This window comes from Lepisma saccharinum, chromosome 6, assembly GCF_977018435.1.
Source record: "Lepisma saccharinum chromosome 6, izLepSacc3.1, whole genome shotgun sequence".
In the NCBI taxonomy this organism is placed as follows: domain Eukaryota; kingdom Metazoa; phylum Arthropoda; class Insecta; order Zygentoma; family Lepismatidae; genus Lepisma; species Lepisma saccharinum.
The window spans coordinates 70,272,906-70,296,897 of record NC_139234.1 but is presented as its reverse complement, the minus strand read 5'-3'; the positions used below and the strand labels follow the sequence as shown (position 1 = coordinate 70,296,897).

Here is a 23,992-nt window from a genome sequence, read left to right as displayed (position 1 = left end):
TGCCATGAAGGCATATAGGGGGTGTGAAGTTAGGGCCTCACACTTTCCTGATCACAGCCCAAGGTCAGGGTGACGTGATCAGTACCACACCCCTGGCCACCTTTAACCCCCCCTCGAGTTTCCTCCAGATGCCCACTTCATAGGATGCTGGATGAGCACCGGAGCCACTTGAACAGATGGAAAAAATCCTGGTTCTCCCCCACCAGGGATCGAACCCAGGTCTCTCACATGGTAGTCAGATGCCCTAACAACTGAGCTACCGTGGCTATAATATTTGAGAGAAAAACTTTAGTACAAAATTAACTTCTCACAGGATAGTGATAGAACCTTTGTTCTTATACCAAATGAAAGAAAATCAATTGGCAAATTTATTAAATAAAGTATATTATGTGTACTGAAAACTTTGTCTGAAATATATTAACAAAAATGGAGAAAATTAGATTTTTCGTATATTACTTAATAACTATAATGTACTAAATATGGAGAAACTAGTACTCACTTTATTCGCGGATAAAGTGAGTACTAGTTTCTCTAAATTTATATACTACCGCATCTTTTCCCAATTATGAATATAATGTACTATTGAACATTTTGACATTGTAATTGTAGAGCGTGTTTAAGGACGGTACCTGGTTATTTGATTTAATGTAGTGGTTGTTTGCTAGGTGACATACAGGCCTACTAGTGCCGTTGAAATGTAAGGAAAAGTGGTAGATTATTTCACTTCTGGCAGAGACCTACATTTATTCCTGAATGTAAAACGCTCAAGACCACAAGTTTTTAACCTCTCGTTCGTCTGTAATGACGTCATCAAAATGGTGGCCATGACAAATATTTTCATTCATGAACCCTGTTACTTCATTACAGTTATTTATCATTCATGGCATCTAATTTTAATGAAAGTTTCAGTTTAAAACTCTATTATGAATAGGCCTATAAGAAATTTAAAAGACCCACTTTATTACATAACATTAAATATGGTGGTCAACATGGCCGCCGAAATCTAAAAATGAACATTTCACCTATACGATAAGGTTTGGAATCATTCCGTGTTTTGAAGGTTCTAGAATTCAGCAGTGGCACCAAAATTAGTGCCAGACTGAGTCCCCATAGACCAACTCCATTATTAGAGCCAATAGCAAAAAATGGAAAAAAGTCATTGGAAATATGTGGTTTCCAGTCAAAGAGAAATGATTAAGTTTAAGCCAAATTCAAAGGCAAAACTTGATGACCTACAAAGAAAATATAAGTAATATTAAAATTACGACAGCTGTACTAGATGAAGCAGTAATAATGCATGTACTTACTCCAAAGACAAGAAAAACGTTTTTTGGAGTACTACATTGTCTTCAAGTTGTAGGTTGTTGCTGAACTTAACTCGAATTGATGTGATGTTTGATGGGCATAATCTTGGCCTGATACCCGGCAGTCTAGAGAACACATTTTGAGATAAAGGAATTCATGTCCAAATCACACATTCCACAAAAATCCTGAGACGTTCAAAGAGTTTCTAGGAGTAGATGAGCTATTTCACTTCTAGGCAACACAGTTTACAGATGAACAGTACAGAGGGAAGATATTTTATGCACACTGGAAGACAAAGTTTGACCTTTATGACATGAAGTGCACAGTAGCCTTCCTCTCTACATGAAATATGCAGCGGATAATGGTCATGACTACAGGTGGTGGACATTGAAACTAAAACACCGGTGATTATAGAACATGCTGCTGGAGGGCTCGCCTCCACCACCCCTTGGCCATGCACAGCGTTGCGGGCATTCAAACACACAGGTGTGTCTGCTAGTCACATTGGTACAGTAGTAGCTGGACTGCACATCGACTATTCGGTTTCGCGTTAAAGATTTTACTACAATTCTGACGGTGGCCATATTGATGACGTCATTTCTCCAAAACAAGAAACAGGGTTCTTTGGGACTTTTTGTGAGAAATACAACTCAAGTAGTACTACGTGCTCCAGCAAGTTTCATTTCATTTTTTTGAATGTCCAGGTTTGCTTCCAAAAGTGCCTAATTTGACTTACTATAAGCCCAGTGTCAGTTACTTACTTTCCATATGGTTTAGCTGATGATCCACCTTCTTTGCTGACATTGCCTCCATCTTCTTTAATAGCATTTCTACCCTTGGTTGCATGCACTGATGACCTCTTCGAAGCAACTTTAGCAGCTGATCCACCTTCTTTCCTGACATTGCCTCCATCTTCTTTAATAGCATTTCTACCCTTGGTTGCACGCACTGATGACCTCTTCGAGGCAACTTCAGACATTTTGACAACTGATGCATTTTTTTCCCTGACATTACTTCTGTCTTCAGTTACACATGCAGATGACTTTTCCACATCAAATTCAGATGTTTTGAAAACTAATCCATCTTCTTTCTTCACATTGTTTCCATCTGAAGTTACGTGCACTGATAAACTCTCCGAAGCAGTGTCAGAACTGAGGCTAACATTACTACAGTCATTTTCTTGCTTGACTTTAAGCAATGCAGGAATGTTCTCTTTTTTTATTGTACTTATCAATGAATCTAATTCATGACTCACATATGTCAATATGTTATCTGTCAGTGATGAAGTCATGGCATCAACGGTAACATCTTTGAAAATGCTATCTGGTTTAATTTCAAAATACTTTTCATTACTTTTGTTTGTTTTATAGCTACAGTCTTCCTTCTTGATAAAATCTTGATCCACGATATTACTCTCAAAAACATTGTTGTTCTCCTCTTTGTACAATGCTGCCGGCATTAGGGTGCTACTACATACAGCTCCATTTACAGCAGTTTCATCGTTAAGTGAATCATGACTCAAATTGTTGTCAGGTTCTTTCTTTATTTGTAGCATTTGAGGAGCATGCAACTCTTTACTTTGTTGAGATACACCCAAGAGAGAAACAAATTCATCAACACATTTCTCAACATCAGATATATTTTGGTATGTTATCTTGCCGTTGACAGAGCTCTCTTGGTAACAGGGTGAATTTATATTGATGCACTGTGATTCCTGTAGAGATAATGAATGTTTTTGATCCATGGTTTTAACTGTTTATGGTGAACCTGTAAAGACAGAAAAAAAAACATGTTAAACCAGTATATGAAAACTACCAATCTCCAGTTGCAAATGGAGACTATACTTCCAGACAAAGTTAAAGAAAGTTGGACCCATATCTCCCTCATAACCTTGATGACCTTCCATATTGCCAATTCTTGCAAGGACACATGTCACTGCCACATTCTTTCTTCATGTATTATAAAGACTGTGAGATAGATAAGGTCTGACTCCAACTTTCTTTGAGTTTATCTGAAACACTAAATATATATATATATATACACACACACACACACACACACCACGTGAGGCACCTAAAAGTACCACCTGAAATAGCGAAGAAACCAGAAACAGTAGCGATGTGAGGTTTGAACTCTCAAGAAGTTCTTTGTCACACACATTGCGAGTTCTTCGGCAGGAGTTCTCATTGTGAGCATGAACAGCCCAACATTATACAGTACTGACGTTGCACACTCATTGCCATAAAAAGCCTTCATTCTCTGATGAATGTCAATTTGGGGAACATTTTCTGCAGTTAGAAACTCTGTCACCACATGCAGTTTCAGGTGCACCGACATACTATGGTTACATGCTGCCATTTTCCTCGCTCTAGTTCAGCAACCCCTGGAGATAGAAGTTTGAATCTTGGAATGGAGAAGGGAGAAAGTCTGAAGAGTACAATGCATGGTTGCTCAAAATCCAAAATGTCTTTACACAGTCACAAAAAAAATAGCAGGCATTACTTTTCAGCCCGCCCTCATATATATCAGAAAAAAAATGATCCCATGGTCACCTTATATGTACTTAATTCAATGGACCCCTCTTATGAGAAGGAATACTGCATTCTTGTAGAGGAAAAAGGATGCTATGATAACTTCCATACTTGGGGCAACCCTAACACTTGGGCTTAATAGATGATTCAGGGCCATTTCATTGGGAGCAGAAGGATTGCTTGCTATATATGTATAAATATATTTTCAGTGCCTAAACTGTACTATTTCCTGCACTACTTTCACCTAACAAATAAAATATAAACCGGTACCAATCAGAAACGAGGAAAAAGTCGTCTGTTGGGCAGCGAGGAGCAAATGAAAGGCAGAAGAGAGGCGCTTACATAGACGCTGTTGCCACATGTTTTGTTTGTGTCTTGTTGAAGAAGCTTGTTTTGTAAGCCTGGTGCTGATTAGTGTGTGTTTTAAAATATCCAGGATGCAATGTATTCTGGTGATATTTGCTTGTGTCATTTTTGTGTTTAGTGTCATCTTAGCTGGAACATTCAGGAAGGGGAATTGTGTATATTTGTTCATTTCCGCGTATTTTATTCACAGCCTGGCTTCGGCTTCCCCCAGCATGCAGTTCACGTGGTCTGCGGCAGCAATGCCACGTGGTTTCTGCTAGAGAAGCCAGCGATCAGCAAGCGCGGGAAGCAGGACAGGTTGTAACAAACGCGGTGTAACTTAATCTAATATGACAGAGAGGAAAGAGGGAAGGAGGTTCGTGTCTTCTTCTCTTCCTTTCCAGAGACCCAAGAGAGAAGGAGAAAAAGAAAGATCTCTCTCAAGATATCTTGGTTGGTTGGTTGGTTGATCTATTGTTTTAAGTTTTATGCACAGTAAGGCTAATCGGGACTGGACCTACGGTTTAAAATGGAATCCAAACCACTATGTGCCTCCACCAGAAATCTAACCTGGGACCCCTTGATTACAAAGCTACGATGCTACCAATGCGGCATCGGAGAGGCTGCAGCTACAGAAGACGGCGCAAGTAAAGGACTGCACTTTCCTAAGAAGGGTTGGAGTTACGGTCACGACGGCAGAAGGCAGCAGCCACAGTGTTCCTGTTTCCAGTTTATGGCAGTTTACAGAAGCCCTTCTCCCCCATTGTGTGGCAGTATATTGGTCAAGTGAGTGTAATATCCTACATGGGCATGTGCTAAACTTACACCGTTTACAGTTGCTATTGCATAAGTGTATCCATCTACGGTCATTAAACTTTCTCTGAACTTTAGACTGTGTACTTTTTCCCGAACCCTGAGTGAAATAGAAATCTCATGCCACCGCGAGAGAGAAAAAGGTAGCATGATGGGTAAATTTGCAGTGGATTTGGTGCTACTGATCGGAAGTTGCCAAGTTAGTTGGCTTGCACCTCCGCTGACGTACTCCTGTAGCTGTAGTAGGCACCCCGGAGAACGTTGCAATATTATTAATCGATTGTAAGTTAACAAGACTTAAAAAGTCATCCGATACTCTGTAACAACTTCCTTCATTTTGTAACCTACAATTTGAATCTATTATTGATGGAAGCTTGAAGTCACCATTTAATAAGATTATTGTTTTGGATTTCTTCATGGTCTTCAAATAACCTATAAAAAGCTGCATCGTTGTCTACGTTAGAACCAGGTGTAAAGTCGTATCACGGTGAAGGTGTGACTCGAACCCGGTAGCCCTGGCATCATAACTTGCCATAGGGGTCTGGCTGAAGTCCTGTAAATAGCTCCTTACAAGCACATAACACGAGCAATCTTCAGCGGATCTTGAAAAATCCGCAGATAAGAATTCTACCGGAAATTGTATGAAAAATAAAGCGAACACAGCTTTATGCTAAAAACACCGTTAGCGACAGGATGCAGCTCGCCAACGGTTCTAACGATCGGAAATTCACATCAATAGTTCGAGAGAACATTTCTCAGCCCAGTTGTACTCAGAAATTTATCGCGTAAACAGTTAATTGTTACATAAAGAGTTACCACAGGATTTGCACTACCGAAAGAAGTTTATTTCAGGACTGTGCCTAGTCTACGGATTCAGCGAGACAATCTTCACATCGAGTTCTACAGGTAAACGGACGTTCCTTTACCACATTTCTATTATTCTCACAACCCTGCCACACCAACCAGCCATCGAAGTGTTAAAATCTAATGTTTAAGTGTTCTCCTTATTTCACAGAGGTTAGCCCGCTTTGCTTGTTTACGTGTTACTGTTGTTTCTCCAGGGTAGTACCTCAAGCCGTAAGTGTACCTCTCACAGCCAATACCTCTCACTTCAGGCAGTCACAGTCTTAAGTAACGATCCACCCAAATCTACTTTAGATTTTATACCAAGTATACAACAACAATAATATATAGTATGTTACATATGGTTACTTTTACACAACATAAGTCAAGGTTGTCATCTAACTTTATGTGCTTAGAAATAATACCTTCCCTACTGCAATGAGAACTCCTCCCCTCTATTATTAACCGGTTTATCATTTCTCATTAAATAGTTCAGTATCATGTATACCCTGATGTAACCATGCTTCTGTAATGAGTAGAGCCCGGAAGTTTGGCAAAATGCCTCTTTTTATCTACTGCATATATTGATAAAAATTTTCCGGATATACGTTTCTTATGTTGTTTCGAATGTTTTGGAAGCCTTTTCATTTTGCCTATTTTGCCTATTTGGGACCCCACTGCCTATTTTTAATAATGCATTTTTTTGCCTTTTTCAATGAAATTTGACATTTTTTTTTTAAAAAAAATGTGTATATAAATTATTTTTCTCCCAAAAAACGTTGTTGGCATTTATTTTTCTTCCGTTTATTATGTGAATAATTTTCGCCTATTTAAGTAATATTGAACTCACGCATATTTCAACATTGCTGAAGGAGAAATGTGTGAGAAAAAAGTATTTCATGCTGAGTCAGTATATTGCCTTTCGGTTAACATTTCTTGTGCATGATTGACCGCTGAAGTGGACAGGTTGATTTCGAACACAAAGAAAATATTTCTGAAATCTCCCTCTCGAACACGAAAATTTAAGGAAGTTGCGATTGATCTTAGTTTACCTCATTAACCAGTCTTGACGAGATAGGGAACCTGGATATCAGCAGCTATATATTATGCTAACAACCTTCAAAAAATCAGTGAGGTGATCGATGCTCTTCCAGAAAATGAAGCGGCTTCAATTCGTGAAGTGAAAAAACTCCTGTGCTATTCAAGTTTACTTTTGCACATTATGGTGCATTGCCAGAGACAATTACAATTATAGCATCCATGAAAATCTTCGAGGAATCTATGCAGTAGATGATGGAAGTGCCAGGAGAAAAGGGGTGAGATGTTGTGGAAAAGTGCTAACGGGTAGTGAGTGCAAATGAGGACTTGAAACAATTGAAAACAATTTTTGATATTCTAAAAGGTGAAAATGCTGTTACCAAAATGAGTCCAGCTACATTAGCTTGTTATATGTATGCTCCAATAACTTCTGTCGAAGTAGAAAGATCATTTTCTATTATGAAAAACATTCTCTCTGATAGACGACTATCAATGAATGTTTAGAACTTAAAAAGCACCTTGTAGTTATGTGCAATCAAGACGGAGAAAATTGAAATGCTCTTCCCAATTTAGATTTTAACATTTTGCCTGAAATTATAGATAAAAGTAAGCAACTTCTAAATGTGCCTTTTTTCGGTTTATTTTGCCTTTTTTTCATTTTTAGTGCCTATTTACCACATTATAAATGCCTTTTTGCCTGCCTATTTTAACGAAAATAAATGACTGAACTTCCGGGCTCTAGTAATGAGTATAATGTCGTATCTAATTGAGATAACATTTACATATAATTCTTGGGTTTTTGTACACAAGTCTCTTACATTTTGATAGTAAATTGTAATCTCATCTGAAGTAGCCATTTATAATATTATAGGTTATTTACATCTTCAATCGTCTTTAGTACAAGTATGTCCCTATCATCCTCTTTTTTCCTTAATCTGATATTCCCTGAACTATCTACCCATAAATAGGCATAATTTCATTCATGCTTAATTTTTCTGGCTTTCCCATACACAATCTTTCGAAAAGGTGTAAGGCTTTGATTACTATAGATAATTTCATTACTCGTGTATCCCAAATGAGTACAATTCAAGTTTCTTTTTACCTTGCATTTTGCAAAAAAGTTGCCCTTATCAGTACGCCTAACAAATGTTAACAATTATTCCACCTAATTTTTGATGAGGGAGTTTTTTCAGTCTGTGACAAACATCAATCATATTGTGATCTACATTCACATCCAAGCCCATTCCCACATTATTTACATCATGAGTTCAGAAACAAGGAGAGTTAGTTTCAAGCCAAAAGTACAAGCTATATTTGGCACTAATGTTCTTGTGTTAGCAGAACCGTGCATAGTTGATCTGTGTATTGATAAATGAATTGTACAATGTGAAGTAGATACTGGATCCACAGTTACTCTGTTCAATGATAAGTCTTTCAAACAATTGTTTCCTCATTGGCGAACATAATTCACTTCACAAATGTTACGAGGTGTGAATAATGATACGTTAAGTTGAAAGGTCAAACCTTGGCGGATTTATCATTGAATGATGTTTTGTATAAATTACCAGTTATACAGTGTGAAGAAGAACTGCATTGTCCATTGATGGGCGTTCATGGCTCAACAGTATTTATCCAGGTTGGAGAAAAGTATTAAATAACGGGTCTGAACCAAAGAATAACACAAACATTAATAATGAATTACCATAAAAGTGGAAAGTAAGAAAAGGCACTGTGAATGAGTGGCCAGAAGCTTCACGTGTGGCTGAGAGTACACGTAGATCATTTTTCTTCACAGAAAATAAATTTCTCATTCTAGTCTATGCATTCAGTAAATGAGTTGACATATGGCCTGTTCAATCTCTCGATTTCGCCAAAACAGTGCGTTGGATATTGCAGTAGTGTTCTTTCTTGGGTCTGCCAGATAATATTTTATCAGATAATGATCCTGCATTCAGTAGCATAACATTTCAAAAAAAAAATCCCAAAATAAAAGCCCAAATAACGGAGTGGCCGAGAGATATATATACGCACCACGAAAGATCATTTGAGGAAACTGGTATTGGAACATCCCAATTCGAGTCCATTACAAATGGATGCAAGAAGGTAATATAGCACATACTATGTGCCAATAATTACCGACAAGAGACTTGGACAGTGACAGAGAGAGAGACAAAAGAAAGATGCAGGCAGTGGAGATGAAATTTTTAAGGAGTATACTAGGCAAGACTAGAAGGGATAGAATAAGGAATGAGATCTGACAGGCAGTGGGTGTGGTGAAGCTTCAGGACAGGACAGATCAGGCACAGATGAGATAGTTCGAACAGAAAGACTACCAGTAAGAGATTACAATGCGCAACAAGTAGGAATACGGCAAAGGGGGAGACCAAGATGTCAGTGGAAACAGCAGATAGTGGAGAGTGTTAGGAGAAGAGGACAAGATTGGAACATCTTGGAAAGAGAGGAGTGATGGAAAACCAGGAAAAAATAGAGAGGCTGGACTTCTATGCCGACCCAGCCAGAGGGAGGAAACGGAAAAGGATGATGATGACAAATGGATGTCAGGATCGCAGAAGTTCTTCTGTTTTTGAGGAATTTAAGATTAGGAGAACCACAAAGCTTGCCTTCTGCTTCAGTGTTGGGATTTCAACCAAGACTCTGGTGGATCGTAACAGGTATGCCTGAGTTGGAAAGGCGAGCGGATCACCCACCATTTCTTGAATCACGGCAGGGCCCGAGTAGAGGAAGAGACTTGACCAAACTACATATCTTCCTAATGGTCCGGTCTGGGTTCAGACACCGAAGAAAGTACTAGGAATGGTATTGTCTAGAGTTAGCAACTGCCTAATATATAAAGCAACTGCCTAATATATAAAGTTCAATTGTTATACGGATCAACATTCATGGTACACGTCAGGTGACTAAGAAAACGTGAATGTGGACGAAACCCCTCATCAATGCTACCTGTTCCAAACCTTGAATCGACACCAGCAGGGCACCCTGAGGATGCAGAGCGAAGACATTTCGAAAACCAATCAAATACAGATGTTGGGACACACCACTATCTATCTGTCGCCATCCTTGAATAAATAATATACACACAGCATGTGTCTTGCATCGATAGAGAAAACAAAATATTTTGTTTTGTTAATAGTGGCAAACAAAGGAGGGCAGTCAAAATTACGCAAGTGTAAACATCAAATTCTTGCATAACTCGCTTTCTGAATCTAAACGCTAAAATTAAATTTGATTTTTTAATTATTTTTTTAAGTCCACTTTATGTACAGTAAGGCTAATTGGGACTGGGCCTACAGTTTAAAGTGGAATCTGAACCACTATGTACCTACACCAGGTATGTTAAAATTATATTTCAAATATTTTTGCTGCTAGGTGGCTACCCTCCATGTAGCGTGAAGCCTTGCCTCGCTCCTAGGGGCGGCGCTGGTTTCAAAAATATAAATAGTTCTTGTAACCTAATAACTTTGGCTCGGGTACCCTTTTCTACACCCTCGATTTTTCGCACATTTCAAATATTCTCGTTACGAAAATTAGTTCTTCATAAGAAACGATGTTTCTAAATAGCGCGGAAAATAATTTTTTTAGATCTACGTGCTAGGAAACTTACGTTTTTCAATATTTAGATTCCTTATGTAACGTCGAAACGGTTTTGCAGGGATTTGATCATGGTGCATCTTGGATTCATGTCACAGGCGCACGTCTGAAAATTTTCTTTTTCTTCTTATCTTTGACTTGTGCAATGGGATAATTTGCAATTTTTTCTTGTTATGAATGACTTGTGCAATGGGATAATTTGCGATTTCAATATATTATTTATGTAATTTATTGCCGGATTGGATATTTGAGACATTGCAATTGTTTTGTGCGACTTTAGACATTGCTAGCCCCACGAACCATTGACGCTAGCCCCACGAACCATTGGCGCTAGCCCCACGAACCATTGACGCTAGCCCCACGAAACATTGGCGCTAGCCCCACGAACCATTGGCGCTAGCCCCACGAACCATTGGCGCTAGCCCCACGAACCATTGGCGCTAGCCCCACGAACCATTGGCGCTAGCCTCACGAACCATTGGCGCTAGCCCCACGAAACATTAACGCTAGCCCCACGAACCATTTGCGCTAGCCCCACGAACCATTGGCACATGGATAGGTTAGTTCAGTTAGGTTGAGATCGATAGTTAAAATTTGGTGTCGTGTTAGTATCACGATCTAGAAATTGGAAATAATTGCGAACCATTTCAAACGACAAAATTTCAACTTTAAATGGCTGTACAGTCGTAAATACTTCTTTCCACGCTCCAATTTTTTTTATTCACAAATAGGATCGAATAATGTTCATAATGAAAAAAAAAAAATTCAAAATTCGAGGGTGTAGAATAGGGTACCCGACCCATAACTTTCACTTTCATAATTTTCGCATGAATTATAGTACAGCCTACTGTTATTTCCTACGATACAATGAAAGGAAAAGAGACTAGATTATGTGGAGACTGACACAGGAATGACAGAAGAAATGATAGAGATGAAAAAACTCCTGAGCAGCAACAGATCTCTGAGGGCCAGGACTCGCCAAGCATTTTTATCAATAGGTGACTGCATCGAGTTCCCTCACCATCTTTTTCTAAAGTGGAGTGGATAGAAAGGATACAGATGAGCAATTTAATTAGAAGAATTGACAAAAGAATTATGTGCATGTGGGAAAGAGAGAGAGAGCGAGAGAAAGGGGGAACACAAAAGAGGAAAAAACAATATGTAAAGGATAAATAAGAAAATGTACACCAACAAAAAGAAATAGGAAAAGAAATATAAACGAAATCGGGAGAGATGAGGCAGAAGAGTGGGAGAAAGAATGCATGTTTGTGAAACTCATATATGAACAGTATGTAACATTGTTAATTGTACACACATAGAATTTCCAAGGAAAAAATGGCATATCCAGGGCTCGAAAAATACTAAAAATTTCAGCCTGGTGGCTGTGATCTTATGCTGTAATATGTACGAAATTTTGATGATTCTAAGTTCAAATTGCAGTAGAGCGTAAGTTAGCAAATGATTTTTTTTTTTAAATCAACGTTGTGAACATCCAGAGTGTCAGTAATAATTTCTTACTCTTTGTCCCCCAACACCCCATTTCCTGTTTTCTCGAATGATTTAGCGATGTTTTGAATACCGTGATGCTCAGCTTCTTATACAGTGTGTTTCAAAAGTTGCACAACCAAAACTTTGAAAATGTATATCATGAAAACCGTAAGAGATATTTACATCGGGTTTTCTGCATTATAAAGTTTCATCCATTGATATATTTTTCAATGCTTAAAATTATCAGTTTTCTCCATACAGAAAATTTAGATAAATTAATCACTGACGGAAGGCAGCGTTAAAATTTTTCCAGAAATGCACTTTTGAATTAGAAAAATACGTAAGAAATTATCGAAGGGTTATAATTAGATGTCTGATGCCATGTCAATCTGTCATTTGCGACCAATATTGGTCATGTCCAACATTTGATGGATCTTTTATTGGCGATTTTATGGGTTGAGTGAAAAAGTGCCATTTTTGGGGCATGTATGACAATGCTAGCAGGTCGAAATATTGTCAATAGATGCATGCAACATGTGCCTAAGTATTGGCTATACATTTACGTGAAAAATCATAAACCAAGATTTTGTGCCGAAATTGGACTCTTGAGAGAATCCTAGTCTGCCTCTGGTTTACACTGAATTCTCTTCGCTCACTTTCGACGCTACTGTGCCTGTTCTTTTAATTGATTCAGCATGGTGTATTCTTTGGAGCAGTGCCTGTGCATTGCTGAAAATTATTTTACTACTCATTCTTACATTCGTGTGCACGAGGTTTTCCAAGAAATATCCCCTACTTTTGCTGTCCTGTAGTATGCACAATTGCTAGTAGGTAGCCTCCTGGCACCTGATCTTCAGAGCTGATGCCTAGCTTTAAAGAAAATTTTTCGAGCACTCTACTAGTAAATATAATCATTTTCATATGTACCTGGAAATTAATGTTAATGAAGGTTTCACCAACAAATGTCAATAAAAATGTATGTTCAAAGTGTATAAACAGAGCATATAATTTGTGTGAAAAGAGAAAAACATGCTGTTTCATGCAACATTGTTATTCGTACAGGCAAGAGTTTCAATCTTCCTCGCATACAGCGCCACGCGCAATTTTGTGCAGTTTGCAACTTCGTACCAAGTTTGAACATGCAGGTGAGCTCCCCGTCAAGTGGAATGCTGGCGTAGGTATTGTTGTAGGTCTATCGTCTATCTATCAGCGTGTTCGAAATGGGCAAGGTGAAGGAACTTAGTTCCGATCTGAAGGATGTTATTATAAATTTGGCCCTTAGAGGTTATTCGTTAAGAAAAATTGGACAAACAGTCAATAAATCACACTACACAGTTCAATACATAGAAAACAAATTTAGAGAGGAAGGTTCAATACAGAATGTGCCAAGAAAACCAAAAGAGATATGGTTGAATGAACATGATGAACGCTTTATTTTAAAAAGAGTGCGAGAAAACCCCCGACTAAGTGTTCCTCAGTTATGACCGTTAGTAGAAAATGTTGCTGGCAAGATGATGTCCGATCAAACTGTCCGACGTGCCTTGTGGAAGCATGGATATCATGGCAGAATACCACAAAAGAGGCCGTATGTAAATAAGGTGAACCACAGGAATAGACTTTCATTTGCGAAAGAGCACATCCACAAGGACCAGGAATTTTGGGGCAGTGTCATATGGTCAGACGAGTCCAAGATTAATATATACGGGTCAGATGGGATAAATAGGGTCTGGAGAAAATCAAATAAAGACAATGATCACATTAACACAGTTCCAACAGTTAAACACGGTGGTGGGTCATTAATGATTTGGGGCTGTATGTCGTAAAGGTGTTGGTACCATCCAGTTTATTGATGGTATCATGAATGCATATGTCTATTTGGACATATTGAAGAACAATGCAAAGCAGAGCAAGATCCGTTGACCTGTGTTTGCCACTCGCTTTGAAAGGTCCGTTCATAACGTGCCTTTTGAGCAAGCCGAGGTGGTTGTAAAACTGTGACGTCATACACATGACAGATCGCTGGGGAAAGTTTAGTATCCGCTAGTTTTAACAGGGGAAACGTGTTTCTGTGATCTTTCCTTGCTCTTGTATTCGTGTATTCGCGTGTATTTTCAGTCATTTTGTTGTGTTTTCATATTGTAATGTGAGTGATAATAATGTCTAACTGTGCTGTGAGCACATGTCGAAACTATCTCAGGAAAACTAAAAATTTTGAAATTGTTTACCATAAATTTCCTCCCAACGAGAAGTTCCGAAAAATCTGGGAGAGCAAATGTTATCAAAAAGACAAATTTCAGGTTTGCTAACTCGAGTATTTGTTCTTCACATTTTTCACCAGAATGTTACGAACGCGATTTAAAATCGGAATTATTAGGAATTACACCAAAGAAGAGACTGAAGAAAGATGCCATTCCTACATTGTTACTTCCAGTCACACATGTGCAGGTCAGTGATGACAACAGCGTTCGTGCAAGACGTGCAAAGGCAAGATGTGCTAGGAAAAGGGTTCTCTCTAATGTAAGTGAACAATTATTAGTGAACAGCAGCGTGCCACCTCAAGAACAAAAGCCTTTATCTGTGTTGTCATTTGTTTGTTCAATAGAAAGTGAAAAAATCGAGAACACAAAACAACTGGAAGTGCTTCATGGGGAAAATGAAAAGCTAAAGACAGATATAAATAATTGTCATGAGGAAATCAAAAACCTTAAAATCAATTTGCAAAAATTGCAAGCAAGGTATAAGAAGATATTGAAGTCAAAAGTGGCTTTAAAAACAAGAGACCGGAAGAAAGTGAAAACTATTGTGAACAAAATAGTGAGACAAATTTTGAGCAAAACCTTTACTCCAGGGCAAATCAACATGTTAATTAAGGGGAATAGAAAGCAGAGGTGGAAACAGGAATATATATTTCCTGCATTAACACAAAGGGCGATCAGTGAACGATTGTATACCCACATGAGATCAGAGGTCGGAATTCCATTACCCAGCATTGCAACACTTCGTCGCTGGGTGCAGAAATTGAGACTCCCACTGGGAATTCTTGCACCAGTTTTGAATATTATGAAACACCAGGGACAGTGTTTGACTGAAGTGGAAAAACTGTGTGTCCTGTTCTTTGGTGAAATTAATGTTAACGGACGAGTGTGCTACGACAGTGAAAATGACAGAGTTTTGGGTCCCCATAGAAATGTTCAGGTTGCAATCTTCGAGGATTGACAGGTGCATAGAAACAGCCAGTATACTATAACTTTGATACGGCTATGACCAAGGCTTTGTTGTTTGATATTATATCAATGGTTGGGGTAGCTGGGTATAAAATAGTTGCTATAGTTTCGGATCTAGGTGGAAGTAATAGAAAACTATGGAACGATCTTAGTGTTAATTGTGAGCAGCCTTTTTTTTTTATTTCCATTGTAAGGGGAGAAAATTTGGGTTTTTTGTGGATTTGCCACACTTAATAAAATTATTGAGGAATCATTTTATCGATAATGGAATCCAGTCGAATGAAACAGTTATGAAGAAAAATATCATAGAAAGGATACTCAAAATGGATTCTTCCGAACTCAGGCTTGCTCCAAAGTTAAATTGGATGCGCATATCAGTGCAACAGAACGACAGACAAAGGGTTGCGCCAGCAATGGAACTATTCTCCAGGCACACTGCTGCTCTTATTGAGCATGTCTTCCCAGAGAATGAGGTTGAGGCAAATTTTTTTCCATCTCACTAACAATTTTATTGACGTCATGAATTCAGGTGTGCCACTGAATTCTAGAAATAAAATAAAATGTGGCTTTGGCATACATTATAACGAACAAATGGAAGTGCTTAGTGAAATGGAGAAAGCAATATCAGAGGCAAGAGTTATGACGATGCTTGCTTCATTGTTTGATGGTCTCGTCGATACTCAAACAACTGACCAAAGACAAGAAGTGACCTTTACGTCATCATCTGTAGACTTGCCACATGAAAACAGTGACATGGTTTACTTGATGAGAAATGAAGAAAAGGAGGCTCTGCGGTATGTTGCGGGCTATATCGCAAGAAAATGTAGGCATGTCGAAGCTGGTGAAATTTGTGCATCAAATTCATCGGGTGGAGGATGGATAGAAACTTTGTCACGGGGCGGTCTTGTGTCTCCTTCTCCTAATTGGATGCAAGTTATAAAAGAGTGTGAGGGAGTATTCCGGCAGTTCCACGGAAAAACAAAAAATCGGGGAGCAAAAGTAATAAGCAGTCTGTTGGAAATTCTGAAACATAGGTTTCTCCATGAAGATCTGAAGATGCTCAAGTTGTTTTGTAGAGCAAGAACATTTTTCCGAGTTCGATATCTGAATCACAGGACCCAAGCAATAAAAAGGAGAAATGCCATGAAACAAAAACAATGGACCCAGAGCTGCTCTTCTTCCAGTTCTTTCCAGCACTAGCCGTGGGTAAGTTTATGCTTTTACATACTTATAATTCATCTATACACCATTACTTTCATGTATTCTGTGTAAGTTGTTTTGCGATGCTCTTCAGTATTTGATTTTTCTCTTAAATTCAAGAGTGTTGCAAGCTTTACAGTGCTGAAAATAGCAGACACGCGGAGAGTATCATGCTGATGATGTCACAGAAGCCCTGCCGAAGTTGTAAACATGGGGATTGACAAAAAGGCCTGTTATGACCAGACCTTCTAGAGCAGGGGAACGTGGGCTTCGACGGACCTTGAAGCAGAGTGCCCAAAAAATGGACATGCCGCCTATCTACAGATTCCAACAAGACAATGACAGTAAGCGTAAGGCGTGAGTTAACATGAGGTTAATATGTAATGTGCCCAAACTACTACAAACACCTGCTCAAAGTCCAGACTTAAATCCCATTGAGCATTTATGGGCAAGTTTGAAGAGGCGAGTCCATAAAGCAGGCGTCAAGTCCAAACAAAAGTTGAAAACTGTTGTGCAAGCCGAGTGGAATAAAATAAGCTCTGAAACATGTCGGACACTGATTAATTCTATGAAGAACAGGTGTCAAGCAGTAATTAAAGCCAAAGGATATGCATCAAAGTATTAGAACTGTCAGTCAATTTGCTCTCAACATACTTTTTTCTTTTATATCATTAAGTGTATGAATAGTCAAGTTGTACAAAAAATGACATGTTTCTCTTTCAGATTCATTTAATTTATTATTGTCATTGGTTATACAGAATTTGGGTAAGATTTTATGTTCCTAATGATATTAGTTATTGAATTGTAAAGAAACAATTTCAAAAGAGTGTATTTCCTTTCAGATATTAAAGCATTTCCTTTGAAAATCCATGTGTACGAATAAGACTGTTACATACTGTATACACACACACACACACTTACACTTTATATCTGGCCACCCTAATTTAACAATATGAGAATCCTGCCCACCCGGTCAAACTTATCTGGCATCGCCCCTGAAAACAAGTATAAAATATTAGTGTCAAATCTATAATACTTATTCAAATGCTGTGCTCGCACAAAGTCACAAGCTTTGAAATACATTTAAATCTACTATAATGGTGGCATTGCAAAATGAAAATATATCCATGGAGCAGGGAAAGTTTTTCAGATATTGACTGTTCGGGTATTCAGGATGACCCCTTTTCAAATTGACCTTGAAATTTGAATAAAAACTGTGAAGTTGCCTTGAACATGGGCCAGTCATCAAACTCTACACCCTTGAAAATTTATCTTTCTCGGTAATGGTGCCAATTGTTTTATGATTTTTTCTTTTCAAATTCTTCTAGCAGGAAGACTAATTATCATAGAATTTTGGCAATCATTGTCATACTAAATTTGAACCTTCCTTAAAGTAATGAGCACTGTTTGGATTTCAAAAAAAGTTATTTATGTTGGAAAAAAACGGTAACATTATAGTATAAGGGAAACAGATTTCTTCAAATTTACAGGAGAAAGTACTTACGGAAATCATTTTCTGTATCCCTGTGGAAGTTCATGAATGTAGTTTCTATCCATTTTAATGCGAAAACATGTCGTTTTCTGTGAAAATCTGTCCGACACACTGTTTCTGCTGCTGCCATTTGCTTTCTGTACGAGAGTACAATGTTCCATGTGTTAAGATGATGCAACCCCATAGTCAGTGTTTCAGCCTCACCATGTTTTCACTAGAACAGGACTTGTCGAGTATTTTTAATTTGTTTTTTTTATTTTTTTTAACTATGCTTGCCTAACCTAACTTAACTAACCTTACGAAAAATGGTCTTTCGGGGTAACGTGAATGGTTTTTGGGGCTAACGTCAATGGTTTCCGACGTATTAGCATAATTTTAAATCTGGGCATGAAAGTAGGTATTTTCCAGTGAACGAGGTTGCAACATTGCATAAATCGTCAAAACACTCGCACAACTTGCCCTGAACCAGTACGCTATTGCCCATCATAACGCGTTACAGAATCGAAATAACAAGTAACAGTAAGTACTCGGAAATGTAAGAAATAGACATTATCTTAGTTAGAAATGCATTATTTCACCTTAGGAAACGTTCCGCATTCCAAAATAGTATGTTAGCAATGTAAAAAAGTGTGAAATATATGATTTATAGGTGTATCCCTTATACTGTAATAGTACTGAAAAAAACAACATAAAAATTATGCAAGGATGCACACTTCCCATGGACAATGTATTTTCCATTAACAAGCGACTGTAAGTATCGTAGATTAGTGGTTTGAGTTGCTGTTTTAAGTCCACTTTATGCACAGTAAGGCTAATCAGGACTGGACCTACAGTTTAAAGTGGGATCCGAACCACTTGTGCCTCCACCGGGTATCGAACCTGGGACCCCTTGATTACAAGGCAAAGACGCTACCACTGTGCCATGGGGGAGACCCCCGTAGATTAGTGGGAATTAATGTAGAAGTAAATTGGAACCTCAGTATAATACATTTAGGGACTTTTAGTGCTACGAGAACCAACCCTTGCCTGCCTAACCTAACTACGAACGCATATATTGAACAAAATCTTAAGTTATAACGGTCAAATATTGAGTAACAGGTAATTAATTTCCAAATGTACAACCCCGATCACGACAAGACTCTACCATCAATGTTCATAATGGACTTCAAGGAAGATTGTTTGTTGTACGGTATCGATAGCTCAGACTGCTTGAGGCTAATGCGAAAATTACTCAAAGGGAGTGCAAGGATCTGGCTCGAGCAGCAGAATCCACAATTTGATAGCTTTGAAGAATTTGAACAAGCCTGTCTACAACAATTTCAAGGTCGCCAGCTAGTAGAACGTAAAATCACTTTACTTAGAAATCGCAGGTTTGATGAGAGCCAGAAAACCACCTATAAACAATTCTTTTGGCAACGAGTGAGTGATTTCAACGCCCTGAAGCCTGGAATTGAGCCAGTTGAAATGTTAGCCACAATACGTGCCATGTTTCCACATTATGTGCAACGTCAGCTAACCGGAGACGCACTTACCAACCAGGACACGATGTCAATGATCCTTTGCGATTTGGACGCGCTGGAGCAAGAGAAACGAGCATCCTGGGAAAACAAAAATCACAGAAGAAGGTATGGAAATTTTGATGAAGGAAGGCAAGAGGGATTCCCAAAAGTAAACTTGGCAACAAACAATAGTAGGAGACAGAACTCTGGGAGGAACCGTAGAGAAGCTTATCCCCAGCGAGGTTCGTACAACAATCACCGCCCACAACAACAACACTTCAGAGACAATAGGGATGGAGGAAACGCGAGATGGCAACACTGCTGGGATCAAAACAACACAAGACAAGATGAGAGGAATCGTGCTGTGAATGCAGTTAGAAGAATGGTGGCCCCACTGACTGGTGCTAATTTACCCAACTGGAATAGACCGTCTACTAGCCATAACTTGAACCCACTCTCCCCGGATTACCAACCCAGACGAAGTGGACTGAGGCAAGAACAGCGATCTTTGGAGCAGACAACCGATATTCAAGGCCCGACGGGAGACTAGCAGACTCCTGTGACAGTTCGGCTCAGGTCAAAGGAGACACTGAAGAAAATATCGCAGTAGAGCCACCCTGATTATAAAGTAAACATTAGGGAGATTAGAGATTATTTTTTTTATATTAAAAGGCAAAAATGTAGACATTTATTATCATTAATGAAAGAGGTATGCAGACATATGTGCGAGAGGGAACAAATTGCAAACCAAATATTTACTTATATCTTATTTAGCTTATTATTCAGTATTAACTTATTATGTATAAAACTACAGGGTGTACCCAAAGTTAGTATGTAAGTGGTAATATACGTTGAGATTTCGATGTTAAAATGTACATTGTATTGTATTCTTGTATACTTTATTATATTTGATTATATTTTTATAATTATAGTACAATTGCAGGAAGTATAACTTCATTCAAATATTGGGTTGAAAGTTATATGGTCCAGGGTTCGAGTCCCTATTCAGACGCCTAAGTGCGCAACCACTAACAAATATCATTAATATGTGGTATGAATTTTTTCCTGTCACTCGCAAGTTCGCTCTGAAAAAAATTCATAATTAAAAGGAGGGGAATGTTATAACGGTCAAATATTGAGTAACAGGTAATTAATCTAATTGCCCGTTATTAAGAATTAATTACAATTGGTAATATTAAAATCCGTCGCGAATACAGGTGTCTAGCGACTGTCTTAGCCAACACTAACTTGCTTAACCACAGCTTTTCGCCCAAATTCGGATTTACATGCATTCTTATGGGGAATAGCAGGAAAAGAGCAACTTCTAAACCAATGGACCGAATTGGATGAGATTTTTAACCAGCGGAAGACTACATCATGAAAGTACTGATTCCAAGATTTGAGCCTAATCAGAACAGAAATACGGGAGTTACGAATTATTAAAGATTAATCGCTGGATTGAATGGGAGACGCTACCCTACTGAGTTGGCCCTTACTGAACGTGTCGAATACAATAGCCGAGGATTTAACCTAATCTCTGCACGAGGGGCTGCTACCAGAGGTTAAGGACCGGAGTGAGCGTTGACCAGGATAGGAGGACAACGGTCAAAGCACCAGAAACAATAAATGAATACCTAAACACAGAGGCTAGAGCGTTACCTCGTTCAAATCTGGAATAAAAGGGATGATTCGGAATAGCGAGAAAACAGTTTGCCTACAATCGCCACCGGAGTGTAAGCTACGTGCGACCTAGCTCAGAGTTGCGATCGGATCCGAGGTCTGGATTTGTTTTTTCCTCGAGTGAGTGTTTTAGAGCCATGGAGTAGAACAGAGTAGACCTAGGGGGGTCGTTTCCCCCTTGCCGCATTCGTGCACATACGTGTGGTATGTGAGAATAACGCCAGCCACGTCCACCTGTGTCAATCGTCCGAAACAATGTCCTAAGTTAGCAGAAGTTAATAACATTTAATAGCCATGTGAGTCCATGTGAAACCGTGAAGGACTGACCTACTACTGCGCTAGTTGTCGTATGGAGTTGACAGTGTACATGTACCGTCATGGATGTCCCTGTGAAGTGAACGAGTGAAGCCAGGATCCGATGATGCCATACGGAACTGCCGGGAGAACCATTTTCGCCAACAAGGATAACCGCGAAGTACAACAATGGAGTGCAAACGTCATCCAAAACTGTAGGACCCCTTTCACCCTACCCAGGTCAGAGGGAATGCCGCGAAGGTAAGATCCAACCATGTGCGTGTGTGAGAGAGATGACGCCAATCTACCGCGAATCAGCGTAAATCAAATCATTGCATAACTTACAATCAGTGCTAGGGCATAACTAGACAACGGTATTCCGGCGGACAATCAATGTTGTAGATCAGAGTTTATGTTAACAGCAAACAATAGTTCATTGAAATATATTTATACCTTCAGAAAAGATAAAAGGGGTTCGCACAAGGAACAATTATTCACTTTATACTGAAAATCCTAAACGGTAAATTGTAAACGACAATGTAGCCAAGAAATAGCATGAGTACAGTCAAAGTATTAATTAATCTAACCTTTGTAATTGTCATATTGTTGCAATATGACATGGAATGAGTGTATGAATGAGAGATCGAGTGAAAGAGGGCAAGATGTACTGTGTATTTATCTGTGCTTTGATATACGTGTATATTCAGAACCACCCTAGAATTATGTAACGTCATTTCAGGTACTTAAAATCAAATCCTCCTAGGTTTATTCTCGGTAACTCCGACTATAGGCACTTATCCTGACCGTATTCATGTAATGTTTAATCCGCGTGACAGGTGTCACGGGGAGCGATTCTGCGTTGCACAGTTGAGTTGAGTTGATCCTGTTTCAGCACGTGACAAAGTAATTGCTAAAATTCCCCAGTATGTACAGTATGTAACATTGTTATTCCTACACACAGAATTTCCGAGGAAAAAATGTCATATCTACTAGTAAATATAATCATTTTCATATGTACCTGGAAATTAATGTTAATGAAGGTTTCACCAACAAACGTCAATAAAAATGTATGTTCAAAGTGTATAAACAGAGCATATAATTTGTGTAAAAAGAGAAAAACATGCTGTTTCATGCAACATTGTTATTCGTACAGGCAAGAGTTTTAATCTTCCTCGCATACAGCGCCACCACTATTTGTAACAAGTTTGAACATGCAGGCGCGCTCCCCGCCGAGCGGAATGTTGGCGTAGGTATTGTTGTAGGCCTATCGTCTATCTATCAGTGTGTTCGAAATGGGCAAGGTGAAGGAACTTAGTTCCAATCTGAAGGATGTTATTACAAATTTGATTCTTAGAGGTTATTTGTTAAGAAAAATTGGACAATCACACACCACAGTTCAATACATAGTAAACAAATTTAGAGAGGAAGGTTCAACACAGAATGTGCCGAGAAAACAAAAAGAGAGACGGTTGAATAAACGTGATGAACGCTTTATTTTAAAGAGAGTGCGAGATAACCCCCAACTAAGTGTTCCTCAGTTACGACCGTTAGTAGAAAATGTTGCTGGCAAGATGATGTCCGATCAAACTGTCCGACGTGCCTTGTGGAAGCATGGATATCATGGCAGAATACCACAAAAGAGGTCGTATGTAAATAAGGTGAATCTCAGGAATAGACTTTCATTCGCGAAAGAACACACCCACAAGGACCAGGTATTTTGGGATAGTATCATATGGTCAGACGAGTCCAAGATTAATACATACGGGTCACATGGGATAAATAGGGTCTGAAGAAAATCAAATAAAGACAATGATCACATTAACACAGTTCCAACAGTTAAACACAGTGGTGGGTCATTAATGATTTGGGGCTGTATGTCGTCCAAAGGTATTGGTACCATCCAGTTTATTGATGGTATCATGGATGCATATGTTTATTTGGACATATTGAAGAACAATGTAAAGCAGAGTGCTAAAAAATGGACATGCCGCCTATCTATAGATTCCAATAAGACAATGACAGTAAGCATAAGGTGTGAGTTAACATGAATTGGCTAATATGGAATGTGCCCAAACTACTACAAACACCAGCTCAAAGTCCAGACTTAAATCCCATGGAACATTTATGTGCAATTTTGAAGAGGTGAGTCCATAAAGCAGACGTCAAGTCCAAACAAGAGTTGAAAACTGTTGTGCAAGCCGAGTGGAATAAAATAATCTCTGAAACATGTCGGAAACTGATTAATTCTATGAAGAACAGGTGTCAAGCACTAATTAAAGCCAAAGGATATGCATCACAGTCAATTTGCTCTGAATATACTTTTTCCTTTTATATTATTAAGTGTACGAATAGAAAAGTTGTACAAAAAATGGCATGTTTCTCTTTCAGTTTCATTTAATGTATTATTGTCATTGGTTATACAGAATTTGGGTAAGATTTTATGTTCCTAATGATATTAGTTATTGAATTGTAAAGAAACAATTTCAAAAGAGTGTATTTCCTTTCAGATATTTAAGCATTTTCTTTGAAAATGTGTGAGTACGAATAAGAATGTCACATACTGTATATCAAAATAGAACCATCTTAAAATTGCATTCGTAGCATGATGAAATCAATCGTAATAAAACAAAA

At 38.6% G+C, this 23,992-nt stretch overlaps 1 protein-coding gene across 1 annotated transcript in view; it reads right to left on the bottom strand.

Moving 5' to 3' along the window:
• LOC145988860 (uncharacterized) overlaps positions 1-23,992 on the bottom strand; it is a 36,427-nt gene that overhangs the window by 11,722 nt on the left and 713 nt on the right. Inside the window, exon 2 of the mRNA XM_083124107.1 lies at positions 2,067-3,072. Coding sequence (XP_082980233.1) covers positions 2,067-3,049 — 983 coding nt within the window. The 5' untranslated portion in view covers positions 3,050-3,072. The remainder of the gene's footprint in view (positions 1-2,066; positions 3,073-23,992) is intronic.